The 14,055-nt window shown below is 54.6% G+C and overlaps 1 protein-coding gene across 1 annotated transcript in view; it reads right to left on the bottom strand.

Moving 5' to 3' along the window:
* sdk1b (sidekick cell adhesion molecule 1b) overlaps nt 1-14,055 on the bottom strand; it is a 346,872-nt gene that overhangs the window by 62,321 nt on the left and 270,496 nt on the right. Inside the window, exons 17-20 of the mRNA XM_064322539.1 lie at nt 9,965-10,105; nt 8,560-8,741; nt 4,145-4,260; nt 2,099-2,294 (exon numbers count right to left, since the gene is read on the bottom strand). Of these exons, the coding sequence (XP_064178609.1) occupies nt 2,099-2,294; nt 4,145-4,260; nt 8,560-8,741; nt 9,965-10,105 (635 nt within the window). The remainder of the gene's footprint in view (nt 1-2,098; nt 2,295-4,144; nt 4,261-8,559; nt 8,742-9,964; nt 10,106-14,055) is intronic.

Below are 14,055 nucleotides of genomic sequence, written 5' to 3'. Positions count from 1 at the left end.
AACGCAGTGTTCACACCAGTGCTCCAGCAATTAAAACATCCTTCGCTCTTCAAAGATAATGCACAGCATTTTAATTGTCCCTCCATTTAAAGTTACTCGTATTGTCCGCACATGCCAGAACAGCCTGAGCGGTTATAGCGGATCTGGCTGGCTGTGAAAGTGAAGTCTCTTTTTACAGCGGCGCACACCAATTACCGCAGCAGATTGCAGATTTTCGGAGGGGAGGGAAACAAAGCGCAGCCACGACCGAAATACAAAGCACCAAAAATGAGGCAGAGAGATGAAGTGCCCGGAGGGGCGAGAGGGAAAAAAGAGCGGCGGAAAATTGCCTGGGCAGAATCCGTGTGCGCGGGCGGGCGAGAGAGCGGGTGAGAGAGTGGGTGAGAGAGAGAGAGCGAGCGCGCGGACGGGCGAGAGAGCGGGTGAGAGAGAGAGAGCGAGCGCGCGGGCGGGCGAGAGAGCGGGTGAGAGAGAGAGCGAGAGAGAGCAGGCGGGCGACAGCGGGTGAGAGAGAGCGGGTGGGCGAGAGGAGCACGCGGGCAGGTGAGAGAGCGCAAGAGAGAGCAGGCGGGCGACAGAGCAGGTGAGAGAGAGTGGGTGGGCGGGCGGGCGAGCACACGCACGGGCGAGTGAGAGAGCGGGTGAGAGCGCAGGCAGGTGAGAGAGCAGGCAGGCGAGAGAGCGGGTGAGAGCGCAGGCAGGTGAGAGAGCAGGCAGGCGAGAGAGCGGGTGAGAGCGCAGGCAGGTGAGAGAGCGGGTGAGAGAGCAGGCAGGCGAGAGAGCGGGTGAGAGAGCAGGCGGGCGAGAGAGCGGGTGAGAGAGCAGGCAGGTGAGAGAGCAGGCAGGCGAGAGAGCGGGTGAGAGAGCAGGCGGGCGAGAGAGCGGGTGAGAGAGCAGGCAGGTGAGAGAGCAGGCAGGCGAGAGAGCGGGTGAGAGAGCAGGCGGGTGAGAGAGCGGGTGAGAGAGCAGGCAGGCGAGAGAGCGGGTGAGAGAGCAGGCGGGCGAGAGAGCGGGTGAGAGAGCAGGCAGGCGAGAGAGCGGGTGAGAGAGCAGGCGGGCGAGAGAGCGGGTGAGAGAGCAGGCAGGTGAGAGAGCAGGCAGGCGAGAGAGCGGGTGAGAGAGCAGGCGGGCGAGAGAGCGGGTGAGAGAGCAGGCGGGTGAGAGCGCAGGCAGGTGAGAGAGCGGGTGAGAGAGCAGGCAGGCGAGAGAGCGGGTGAGAGAGCAGGCGGGCGAGAGAGCGGGTGAGAGAGCAGGCAGGTGAGAGAGCAGGCAGGCGAGAGAGCGGGTGAGAGAGCAGGCGGGCGAGAGAGCGGGTGAGATAGAGCGAGAGTGAGAGCAGGCAGGTGAGAGAGCAGGCGGGCGAGAGCGCGGGTGAGAGAGCAGGCAGGCGAGAGCGCGGGTGAGAGACCAGGCAGGCGAGAGAGCGGGTGAGAGAGCAGGCGGGGCGAGAGAGCGGGTGAGAGAGCAGGCAGGCGAGAGAGCGGGTGAGAGAGCAGGCGGGCGAGAGAGCGGGTGAGAGAGCAGGCAGGTGAGAGAGCAGGCGGGCGAGAGAGCGGGTGAGAGAGCAGGCGGGCGAGAGAGCGGGTGAGAGAGCAGGCAGGTGAGAGAGCAGGCAGGCGAGAGAGCGGGTGAGAGAGCAGGCGGGTGAGAGAGCGGGTGAGAGAGCAGGCAGGCGAGAGAGCGGGTGAGAGAGCAGGCAGGCGAGAGAGCGGGTGAGAGAGCAGGCGGCGAGAGAGCGGGTGAGAGAGCAGGCAGGTGAGAGAGCAGGCAGGCGAGAGAGCGGGTGAGAGAGCAGGCGGGTGAGAGAGCGGGTGAGAGAGCAGGCAGGCGAGAGAGCGGGTGAGAGAGCAGGCAGGTGAGAGAGCGGGTGAGAGAGCAGGCAGGCGAGAGAGCGGGTGAGAGAGCAGGCGGGCGAGAGAGCGGGTGACAGAGCAGGCGGGCGACGGAGCAGGTGAGAGAGTGGGTGGGCGAGCGTGCGTGCGGGCGAGCGAGAGAGCGCGGGTGAGACAGCAGGCGGGCGAGAGCGCGGGTGAGAGCAGGAGGGCGAGAGCGCGGGTGAGAGCGCAGAAGCCGAGCGGAAGCCGGCGGCGGCGCTCACCGTCCTCGTGGGTCTGCACCAGCTGCGGGGGGCTGCTGGGCCCGTCCCCCGGCGTGGTGAAGCACAGCACCGACGTCAGGTACCAGGTGAACTTCCTCAGCCCGCTCACGTGGCCCAGGTGTCGCGCCCCGTGGAAGTCCGGCGTGATGGTCACCACGGTGACGCTGTCCGGAAACTGCTCCGGCCACGCCAGGAGCTGTGTGCGTGAGGAGGGGGGGGAGGGGTCGTTATAAGTCAACGGCGAAATGGCACTGCTTGCTTAATGAGCCTCAGGCTGTGGGGTCAGACGTAAAGCCCTCGCTGGGAACGACAGGCGGACTGTGGAGTCTCTAAAAGAGCCCCCCGGCCCGTTTCTCTCACGCGTCCCCCGGGGGGTCTGCGAGCATGGATTTCCTGTCGCGCCGCAGTCAATCGCATGATGCCATCGACCCTTTCAAATTTGAACTTTAAGGAGCGTCTCCAACTTACTCCAGATGAAATTGTTCTTCTCGGCCACGCTCCTGTTCAATAACTGTAATTTAGCAGCGGTGCTTGGGAGATTGGAGTTATAGGGTCTTCTGCACTGGCTCAGATTGCTCCTTGATCAGCGCTACCTGCTTGGAGGAGGTATAGACGAGATTCCATTCCTTTTAAAAAAAAAATTATTCACTGATATCTAGAGTGCTGCTGTATAAGGCAGACATTGTGCTGAAAGGGAAGCAGGTCTTTTATCTGCCTTTCAATATAAAGGTGAAAATAAAGATCGTTCTCAGGCGTTCTCGGGCAGCTCGGCTCGGGAAGTGGCTCTAGTTGAATTGAGCGGGCGGCGGAGCACTGGCTGATCTTTCGCTTCACACGACTGCCAAAAAGCAATTCAGCAGAGCAGCTTCATTCAGTTTGGAACAAAGGCTGTCAATAGGCATAAGCTGAGGCAGCAGGAAACAGGAACTATAACAAGAACTGGGCGATTGGTCAGGTGCTGGATGCTGCTGAACATTGTGGGATTGAAAAGAATCTCTAAAGGAAACTTGATTTTTCCTGTCTTGTCCTCTCAGTGTGAATGCGCTGTCCTCCACATCAGAGCCTGGTGACTCCTGACCTGGAGCATCACGTGCCACTGGTTTCATACACACGCGCAAACAGACCAGACTGCCAAACAGACACACAATGCCTCACAGCCGAATCCCTTCCCCGCATCACCACCGCTTGGAGAGGGAGAGAACAGAAAGATGGATTCACTTTAAAAATGTCTTTTTCTTTCTCAATACAGCGGGTGTAACGGAAACATCAATGTTGTCTTGAAGGCAGCGATGCTTCATGTGTCAGACTTTCCAAGGTAACGCAAAGCTTGTCCACTGCACCTTTCTGAGGCTGAATCTGCATTAGTTTTAGACTGAATGTGCAGGAGCCCAGCCTACAGCCAGAAGCTCCCTTGCCTTCATTGTTCATCAAGCCTAAGAGGCTTAGTGGAATCCTGTCAGGTTACCACTTGAGTGTCGGACAAGAACACAAGCGTTTCAAATCCAGTGCCCAAACTAATTTATTTATTTATTTGTTCATCTATCTATTCATTTCCACTGCTTCACAGACGCCTCCAGGTGAGCAGTGGAATTGGGGGAGAAGGGCTAAATTTCACAGCAGAAACAGGAGAGCACACCTGACAGTCAGACGGGAGAAGAGTTGGGACAGCAGCCAGAGTACCAGAGCTTCTAAACCAGAGGTGGGGAACAAGGGCCGTATCGGTTTCTGGTTCTCACGCCAACTTCAGGCCTTAATTACTTGGCTAGCTCTAACACTTACGCCTTCTGACATTTGAGCCACATTTCTTGATGAGGCTGCTCTTGTGTACCAATATGGGACCAAATCTACAAGTGAACCAGTGTTGGCGTATGCAGCTGATTAGCACATTTAGCCAGGGTAACTGGTGGAAACCAAAGCCTGCATAAACGCCGATCCCCCAGGCCTGGATTTGCTGCCCTTGTTCTAAACCCATGGCCCTGTATGTCTAGCTGCAAACATGAGGAGCGTGTCCCTTTATAAACCAGAATGAGCGCCGCTCATTCTCACCTTGTACCCCTGATTGATGCCGTTGATGAACTGCTGCGGGGGAGGGTTCCACGTGAACTTGATTGTGGTTGAGTCCAGCGCTTTGGCCTCCACGTCCTGAGGGGGCGCCGTTGGCACTGAAAAAAAGACAGGAAAGTGCAGACAAGCCGTAAGCCCCACCTCGAGATTCACCTTTCGCACCTTTCCGCCGGACGGCACAACTAAAGATGACCGGCTTCTTTCCGCACACATCCCTGCTTTTTTTTATTGCCCGCTTCTACAGACTGTGCGACGGGGAGAGTGCGTCTGGAGGCCCATACTCCAGTCTCAAGCACGGCAGTAATTTGCTGTGTAACGGGTGGGGAGCCACAATATCCAGTAATGATGTTATTCTGCCGCTTTAAAGTGCGGCAAAGTGCAGAGTGAGAACGTACACTTTTTGATTTTGAGAGAACCGCAATGTCTGCCAGACACTTCACTGCGACTGCATAGCCCCAGCCCTTCCTCTAAAGTAATATCGCTGTGACATCCCGGCACCCAAACTGCATCAAAGAGCTTATCTGAGCTTATGTGTCTAAGGAACAGATGGAAACCGCCGCCGCTGCTGTGTACAGTAGCCAAGCTTGTTTGCGAGCCTCAGTCTGATTTCCTGCAGATTGAACATGTGACACACCACACTGGCCTGGGCCGCAGTGCAGAGAGAGACGGAGCGAAGCAATCGCCACCGAAAGGAAACGGGCGTCGAACGACTTAACTGTACATCTCAGAGAAAAAAACGCACGCAATCTCCTGCTTTCAATTAACCCAACCTCATTTTCTGCCCTGTGAGGAGGAGGAGGGGGGGGAAATCAGTGTTTCTGCAGAGAGCTTTGGGAGGAGGAAAAGTTTGATAATTAGATTGTGATAAAAAAAACGTCCAATATCAATTTGGCCTGATCTGATAGTCGGCGGCACCTGACCCGGTGGTGAGCGGGGAGTTAATTGAGTTCTAATGGCCGGGGCCCAGGTAGGGGGGACGTGACAGACGACACGCGGGACCCAGGTGGGGGGGGACGCGACGGACGACGCGCGGGGCCCAGGTGGGGGGGACGCGGCCCGGCTGGCGTAATCCCCCCCACTTGTCACCGTGCCGGAGAGGGGCCCCTCGGCAGAATGCTAAAGACACTCATTACCAGGCGGCGCGGCGCCCGCGTCACTGCTGGGGCGCGGCGCTCGCTCCGAGACTGACAGCTGTGTGACACGCGGTCGATATCGCCCGGGGGAACGGACCCCTCCTCCCCCGCGCTCCCCGCACCCCGGGGCCCTGTCACGTGGCGGCGGCGGCGTCGACGGTCCCCTGCGCGCGGCGCTCTGACTCACCTGTGGCCCCCGAGGTAAACACGCGGGCGCTCACTGGCGGTTTCAGCGGAGTGCCTCGACCTCCTGCGCCCGCGATGCATTACTGAGCACGCCCCACACGCCCGCCATGCGGGACAGCGCAGCCCATCGGCACCCACACCCCGGCAACGGGATAAAAAGCCCTCAGGCCCCCTCTCCACTGCCTGCTTTCAGACTGTACCGTCATCACACCTCAACAGCATGAATGACACGCGGAAAGAGCGCCTGCACTGCTAATGAGCAGAAAACCGCTCAATCTCTCTGTCCAAAAACACTAATCTAAATGGTGGTAAATGAGAGTACTTCCTGGGTTAAAAGCAGAGGCTGTACGGATCAAGCAGTGCTCAGATTCTCTCCCTCCTGATTGGGCCACAGACTGAGAGCTCTACGTCAGTCCTGGGAAGGATTCACATTTGTGCAAGGCCGGCTGGCCCAGGCCGGTCGGGTCGGTGTGATTCGAGGCGCCCCACGGGGGGAGCCTCAGCATCTCGCCGCGGGGCGCGCTCGGACCCAGGTAACCCCAGCTCTCCCCGCTGGGCGGGGCCACTTCTGACATGAGTGACACGGCAGAGGAGCCGGCTCCCTCCTCATATTTCAGTTACTCTCCCAATAACACCTCCCCCCTCTCAAGGGTACCGCAGGTGAACGCGATAAATAAAGTGGCCGCGCGTGTCCCCGCGCAGCCGAATAAGGGGAGCGTCAAACCCCATAAAGTGCCGCGCGTTTCTGGGAGCTCTGTTTCAGCGAGCTCCTCTTCACGTCTACACTGGGTATCTTTAATTCACACTGTGAACGCTGTGAAACAGGGAGAATATATGATCAAAAATGCTATATAAAATACAGTTACAGTGTGTGTAAAAACACATTATGTATGTATGTATGTATGTATGCTGTGATCAGGACAAAGATATATCGCACGCACTGTAAGGAGAAGCAGGCCCCTAATCTTCTCATCTTACTCATTTTCGAGGAAAGTGCGTTTTAAGACGCGATGGAAATAGACGGGAAGTGAAGTTCAAAGCAGAGGAGCCAGTGAAGTGAATCCTGGACATCACGCTGCAGGGGGAGCAAACTAGCAGCGAGGACTCATCCAATTACGCTCTCACTTGTGCTGTTCGGCGCCGCGTCCCGAAGCGCTCTCCCAGGGTGCAGCGGGCAGACGCGCTTTATCAGCCTGAGACACAGCGGGCTGCGGGCCGGCCGAGCGCGGCCCGTAATGTCTTAATTAACCGTGCCGCTCGAAAGGCTCTCGGCCATCCACAAGCCAGACCAAGGCCGATAACTGCCCTGCTCGCTGTACGAGAGACACTGATAGCATTTCCATAAAGACCGTACGGATCTTACAAATAATATGCTTACATCCAAATGGGTCTGACAATTCTGCCGGGGTCCGTCCAGACAGTAAGGTTCTTACCGATAGCACGAATTGAGATTGCGTTTTTTTTTTTTTGTTTGCCCTTCACATGCAGTCAGTAAATCCACCGGCAAATAAAAGAGGAAAAGCGAAAACAGAAAGCTGCGAAAGCGGTCGGGTTTTTTTTTTTTGGTAGGCAGACTCAAAATAAAGCGAGTGAGCCAACACTACGGAGCATTAAACCTAAATGTGATGTGTGTCTGCCAGCAGCTCGGCTCCTGGTGTCTGGGGAGGCTCTGAGCAGACCTTACTAACCAGGGCACAGATTCACTCATCTCACAACAACTGCGCTCCCTGTTTTATGCTAACCCCGGTTGCCATTTGCTGCCAAAACTGAACTGCCTGTCGTTAGATGGAAATTTTTGACAACTTTCAAGAGAGCCTTCCTCTGGAAGCGAGCGTGCTGGAACACGGAGGTCTGCGGAGCAGAAAGCCAGAGCCCAAAGCCCATTAGTCAGACGGGAACCGCTGAAGAGCAATTAGGTAAACAAAGAACCGAAACTCCACATATTCATAAATGCACCGAGCTCGGGGACGCGAGGCTTGGAGCTCGCTCCTTTCTCTTAACCAAGTCCCTTTGAATAGCAGCACCGAGCCCGCCGCTGCTCATCTGGAATAATGGGGGCCCTTCCAGACGCCGCACGGAGAGAGCCGCAGCACTACCCTAATGACAGGGATCACAGGCTGTTTTTCACCCTCAATCACACACCGCAATGCCATTAATGATGTGTGTAATTACCCATCTACTCAGCTTCGTGCATCAGCCCTGGAGTACCGAGGCTGCTGGCAAAATGTTAACGTCTGGCACGGTGCAGGTATAGTTTAAAAATGTTACGACCACGTAACTCCTTAAAATCTCCCCTGGGAAGACATTTTGCTTTGGGAATGACCACTCCTTCAAATACACATATGATTTGTCAGATTTGAAAAACAGTTCAGTGGTTGTTTTTAAGCACAAAAAGAGGACATGACTTATAATCTTGAAAATAAACATTGGAAGACAACAGCCCGGTCACCTACAGTTTGTCATTACCAGTGATCTGGCGTCTTCAGGACAGCACTCACAGGAAGTGAAGGCAATCAGAACTTAGCGGTGATTCCACGCTGAGATTGATTTTGACTCTTGGTACAGTAATTCCAAAACTTTGATTGCCTTGGATATATCGAGAGCTTTCAACAACGTCCCTGATGTGCCTTCACATAAAACAAACCGGATAAACGAACAGCCTCTGCTCGCCGTCGCCCGTGAGACAATAAATTTGCCCTTCTTAAAATAATAATTTAAACGGCCAATCAGACGAGTAGTTAAATGTTCTAATGGGTTTTATCTCTTCCGCTAACGGTGCCGCGGTTAATGACGTCTGAAAAGCCGTGACTCACAGCGAGAGGGGAGCGCCAGCGCCCGGCGGAGTCTAATGACCTGCCCTCAAGGTCAGAGGAGGCCCTCTGAGATAATTGCCTCTAACGAGATTAACCTCAAAGTGGGAGGGCCCCTCTCCCCGCGAGGGCGTCCCGTCTCAGGGCGGAGGACGGGCCGTTAGGAGGGCGGCCGTCTCTGATTGTTCGCGGACAGCGCGGCTCGCGGCCGGTGCTGGCGGATTCCGGGGGGAACCTGGAAGAGGCGTTAAGGGCTGAGGGGACTCACCTCCCTGCAGCGTGTACTCTGTGACGGGCGGGCTGAACACCCCCAGGCCCGCCCCCGTGTACGCCGCCACCTGGATCTCATACTGCGTCCAGATGATCAGATCCCTAATCAGGCAGTAGTTAATCTCAGGGCTGCTGATGTTCTTCTGCTGGTACTCCCCAGGGAGGCCGGCCAGGCGATACCTGAGCCAAAGCAAATGAGACACACACACACACACGCGTGCGCACACACATACACACACCACACACACACACCACCACCAGACACACACACACACACAGACACACTATTACTATTAATGGTTACAATTAAAAATCTCCCTTATACTCCATGGCAGCTCTACTACCGACAAGTGCTCACAGCACATTAAATATCATGGTATTATCTGTTAACCCCAAAGCAGCAAAGGGAAGTCCCCTTTCTGCTGTCAAGGTTAACACAGTAGATAGTTATTTTATTTCAGATATCAGCAGTGATAACAAAGCCGTTTGCCTGCAGAGGGCTGAGGAACATGGAACGTGAGGATAAAACATGGAAAATGTCCCCCTGCCACACGAGGCTCAGCTGCGGGGATGAAGTGGGCAGCCTAATCACTTCAGCCTGCCCGTCAAATCCCGCCAAGCAGCCCAAAACACCGCGGCAATCTTTCCCCCTGATTACGCCCGAGGAACCATTTCCATCAGCACCCCCCGGGCCGGCGTGAGGAGAGAGGAGGCACGGGGGCGCGGCGCTGTCAGCGCCAGGGCTGTCATTGGGCTGCTGGGAGGAGGGGCGCGCTGCGTGTGCGTCTTAGGAGCCCCTCCCACGTTCAGCAATTCCCTCCGCTGCTGAACCTCCCCCCTCTCCATTTACCTGACTGCTCTGCGTCTGCCGTTTCAACAGGGCCATTACATTTTACACACTCTTCAGCCATTTAGCAGCCACTGTTCCACAGTGACATCTACAGTGTGCATTTCCCTTAAACACATTCCAGTCACACAGCAGCAGACTTTACTTAAGCTATTCATGCATAAATACCCTGCTCAAGGGTACAACAGCAGTGTCCCGCCTGAGAATCAAACCTGCACCCTCAGAGGGGTAAGGCTAGACTTTTATCATCGTGCTACAGGTAGAAGCAGAGGGAAGAGGGCTGAGACAGACAGCATGCTGTGGCTCTGTGCTGTGCTGCACATGGGCGGGGCTGACAGGGTCACAGGCTCAGAGCATCTCTCTTGCATGGGGCAGAAACAGAGCCCTCCTTAGTGAGGGCCGAGGGCATTAAGCCCAGTCACACACACACACACCAATGTGAAGCACAGTACACTCAACCCTCTCCTTTATGCATTTGTCCCCATGTTTATTACAGCCCGGGGGTGTTAGAGAGGGGCGTGTCGGTTAGCGCCTGTGCGCGGGAGGCGGGGCTTACCTGAGCACGTAGCCCCTGAGCACGCCGTTCAGCTCGGGCTCCGGGGGGGGCTGCCACTGCACCATGATGGACTGGTTGGTCCGGCCGCTGGCCACAATGTTTTTGGGAGGGGCGCTGGGAGCCTCCTCTCGCAGCATTAGCCTATCAGGAAGCACAGGCGAAAGCGCCACATCAGACAAACACAGTCAGGCTCTTCTTCACACTGTGGAAGTTTACACACACGCCGTATATCACACACACACACACACACACGCACACGCACACACACACACACACACACACTGCGGCTCGCCGGCCCAAGGTTATATTCAGCTTCAGTGTGCTTCAGCCGCACGCTGCAGGACGCGGGTTCCCAGCGGACGGCGCTGGCGGTGTCCCTCTCAGGGAGCCGCCGCGGCGCGGGCGGAGAACGGGCCGTCGGGGAATGATCGGCGGCCGCTGCGCTCCTTGGTCCGCACGGTTGCAGAAACCCCACTTCTGAAATTAGACCGATGCTATGAAAGGGAAACTCCCGGGAGGGGGAGCGGCGACACAAAACAAAATAAAACGGCAAAACTCAATTAGTGATTAATGGCATTATCGCGGCGCCGCGTGCTAGCGGGCGATAAGCCACGCGCGGAGTGCTCCTCCTCCTTCCGTCCGGGGGCCCCGCGCCGGGGGTGCGGCACGGCCCGACCAGGCGCTCCGTTACCAGCCATCGCGTCTAACACGTGTCTTCTGATTGGATAACCGCTCAGACGTTCTGCCACCTCCGGCGATCGCCCGGCACTGAAAACCTCACTGGTCCGGACAGCGGGAGCGCTTAATAATCTTCCGCCGCGTAAAAAAAAGAATCCCGCGACTATCTAGCGGCTTGCGAGGGTTGGAACGTTAGCGCTATCGGCTCTGCCGCTCCTCCGAGCGTGGGTGCGACTGTACATGATGACATCACTTCCTCGCGCTCCGCGCGTTTCGTGCTAATGGCTTGTTAAATCGGAATTAACAAGTATCGCTGCGGTACACTCGCTTCGCCGGCGACTTCAAAGTTTAATGAGGGATCCTTGGGTTATTTTAGATTTATAGTCGGTGTCTCCTTAAATCTGCGATCATTTGTTATTCCTCGCTGGAAGTCCTCTCCTTAATTAATGCCTTCAATTTCAAATAATAGGGAGCAGCGGTGTGGCATTGCTTTGTAAATCTGCCTAATCATGCCCATATGCGCGGGCGCTGCAGTCTGATTGCAGCTGCGCTCCTCGCTGATGGCCCTTCCTTCACGGGATATTTGCCCATTTATTTCCGCCGCCCTCGCCACGCACATCTGCCGCGCGGCGGTAACCGCGCCGACGAGGAGGCCCTTATTTCTCGTTTTACTGCCGCGCGTTAAACTGCGCCGCGCCGCTGTACGCCGCGCGCGACTGAGCACGGGCCCAACGGAGCGGCCGCGGCAACGTCTCTGTGCTAACCTACACACAGAAAGCCCCGGCGTTATTGATGGTAAACATTAACAACCCTGTATAACAATAACAGCAGTTATGAATTATATGCTTACTTTGGTTCTCCCGTCCCCAACATTTCTGTGCTTCTGTACACACAACGGGGTCATCCAGAGGCTACGCAAACGGGCACGGTCTTAAAAAATGCTGAAAGGAAAAACGGTGCCAAAAATAGAAAAGTTTTTCGAAAGCTGACGATTCGTTAGCTTTGTGACACAGTTTGGTATTCTTGTGCTTATAAGGGACAATACAGAGCTCGTGTGGAGAGACTAAGAATACCAAGTGAATCACCAAGGGGGTGAGGAGGCCTCCCTCTCCCTGCTGATGGAGCTCTCCCCTGTATGAAAGACTGCTTTTCCCAGCATGCGGGAGAGAGAGAGAGTACCTCTGAGGCATGGCTCACTGACAAAACTCGTGTCATCTCAAATGCACAAAGAACAAAGGGCACAATTATTCCTATTATTCCAACTAGAGAAAGCTTCACTCGCTAAATCTCAATCGCTGCTTTTGAGCTTTTGATAGTAAACTATTATCCGGGGGAGAAGTTTTCCGTTTTTGTGACACTGCAGGCAAATACTCTTCCACCTCGTGGGCGGCGTACTTATGTTTATTCCAGCAGAGCAACAGAGGTCCTGTTTCCTGTTCAAGTTTCAAACGTATGGAACATCAGGGGCAGAGGGAAGCTTACAGGCCTTTCAGAAATCTGTGGATGTGTGTGTGTGTGTGTGTGTGTGCGCGTGCGGGTGTGTGTATGTGTGTGCATGCAAGAGAGGGAGGGAGGGAGGGAGAGAGTGAGCGAGGGAGGGAGAGAGAGAAATGAGTTGAAATACAGTATTTTTCTGTTAAACCTTGGCTTGTGTCGTATTGAGCTTGCAGGTTAAAGCAAGGTTAAGAGAGGAGCATCTTGCATACTGCTAGAGAAAGTCACAGCTTCTGAGGACAGGAGACATTTGGCAGCTTTTCTGTAAGAGCCAGCTGCTGCATCAGTACCAGCGTCCAACTTTTCCTTGGAAAGCTTTCACAGGACTCAAACATTTCATTCCATGGCACCCCGGTGTGGATCTCTCTCTCTGAACGCTGGGCCCCCTCCCTACACAGGGGCGGCAAGCTTCTGTTAGGAACAGGGACCCCAATAATAATCAGCCCAAACTCACATTTGAAATGAATCACTACAAATGTGGGGCTGCAGATTCTCCGTTGTTCAGATCTGCACAGCACAGGGAAATTAAGCACGGCCCAAGACTTTCCTAGACGACTCAGATACACTCCAAGAGTTTTCTCTACACTTCCAGATAGCTAGATTCACAGCATTTTACTGATAGCAGTTCTTTGACAAACATAATAAATATAAAACAGCTTTAAAAAAATGAGAATTAGCCATGGATGTGGATTTGAAGCTTTGTTTTGGAAAAGGAATCAATAAACCAGAGCTTGTGCCATTTTAGGATACATCTTTTCATCAGTAAAATTTTAGTCAGCCAAAAACTCTTCTTTTTTTAATCTACCATTTAAAAAAAAAGTCTACATCTACCATTACATCTGAAGAAGAATTGCAGAGGACCACTTAAAGTCAGTTCTGCATCTGGAGGTAATCTAAAATAGTTAGGTCTGAAATACGCTAAAACACATGGGGATGGTGAATCTCACCACTTCCCAGGGGCACTACAGCCGTACAGAGATAATGACCTCATGAGATGTATAGCGTCCCTGATGATTTTCGTCAAATATGAGGTCTTGGCTAACTAGTAGCTGCATTAATGGGAAGTTTTCAGGGAAGGAAAATGTAAGAAATGAAGATTTTAAATTTTTTATATATAGACTCGATGGAGTTCACAGGAAAAAAGCAATTAATTGGGGCAACGTAAGAGTTAAGCAGCAAGGTGTTCAAATTTTTATAAGGGCTTCATCAATATTTGACTCCCCCCCTCCGACTTCAGATTAAACAGCGTTATGTTAATATTCTCTATTGATTTAAATGACAAATACACATATTTGTGCTGAAGCTACGCTCTTTTTTTCCCTTTACTTATTGAGCTTCTTTTATTCCGTATGTGAAAGCTGCATCATACTTCAGGCTCTACTGAGCGCGCACCAGCTCACTGCGCCGTCGCGGGCGCGTGAGAAGACCGGAGGTGCAGGGCGATGGGGGCCGCTACGGCGCAGCGCTAGGCCGCCGCTCGGCGAAAGGCCTCGCCAGGATCCTGAGGGGAGCGTCTGCTGGGATCACAGGCCTCATTTACCGGACGGGGTCCTGGGTGTCACCCCCCTCCCCTCCCCTCCCCCCAGGCTTTCCTGGCTCGGGGGCCTGTACGTGGGGCAGCGCGCGCCAGCCCAGCGACGCCCCTCCAACCCAAATATACCGCCACGGGCGTTCTCCTGGAGCACCGCCTTCGCTCACACGCAGCTGAGTGCAGACGGACACCCCGAGGAATATTCCCGCCATTCGGATCACAACAGTGCAGGGTGGAGAAGGGGAGTGGGTGGTGGAAGGGGAAGCTTCCTGTCTTAAGTGCTCAGTAGCACTGCATCACTGTCGCAGGTGAAGTCTCCGATCTTTCGGAGGTGCGTTTCGGTTTTGGCAAAGACGAGCGATGTGAAATTTAAAGAAGCTCGGTTCAA

The sequence above is a fragment of the Anguilla rostrata genome, chromosome 2 (assembly GCF_018555375.3).
Source record: "Anguilla rostrata isolate EN2019 chromosome 2, ASM1855537v3, whole genome shotgun sequence".
Classification (NCBI taxonomy): domain Eukaryota; kingdom Metazoa; phylum Chordata; class Actinopteri; order Anguilliformes; family Anguillidae; genus Anguilla; species Anguilla rostrata.
Note: the sequence above shows the minus strand (reverse complement) of the source record. Positions and strands in the feature narration are given on the sequence as shown.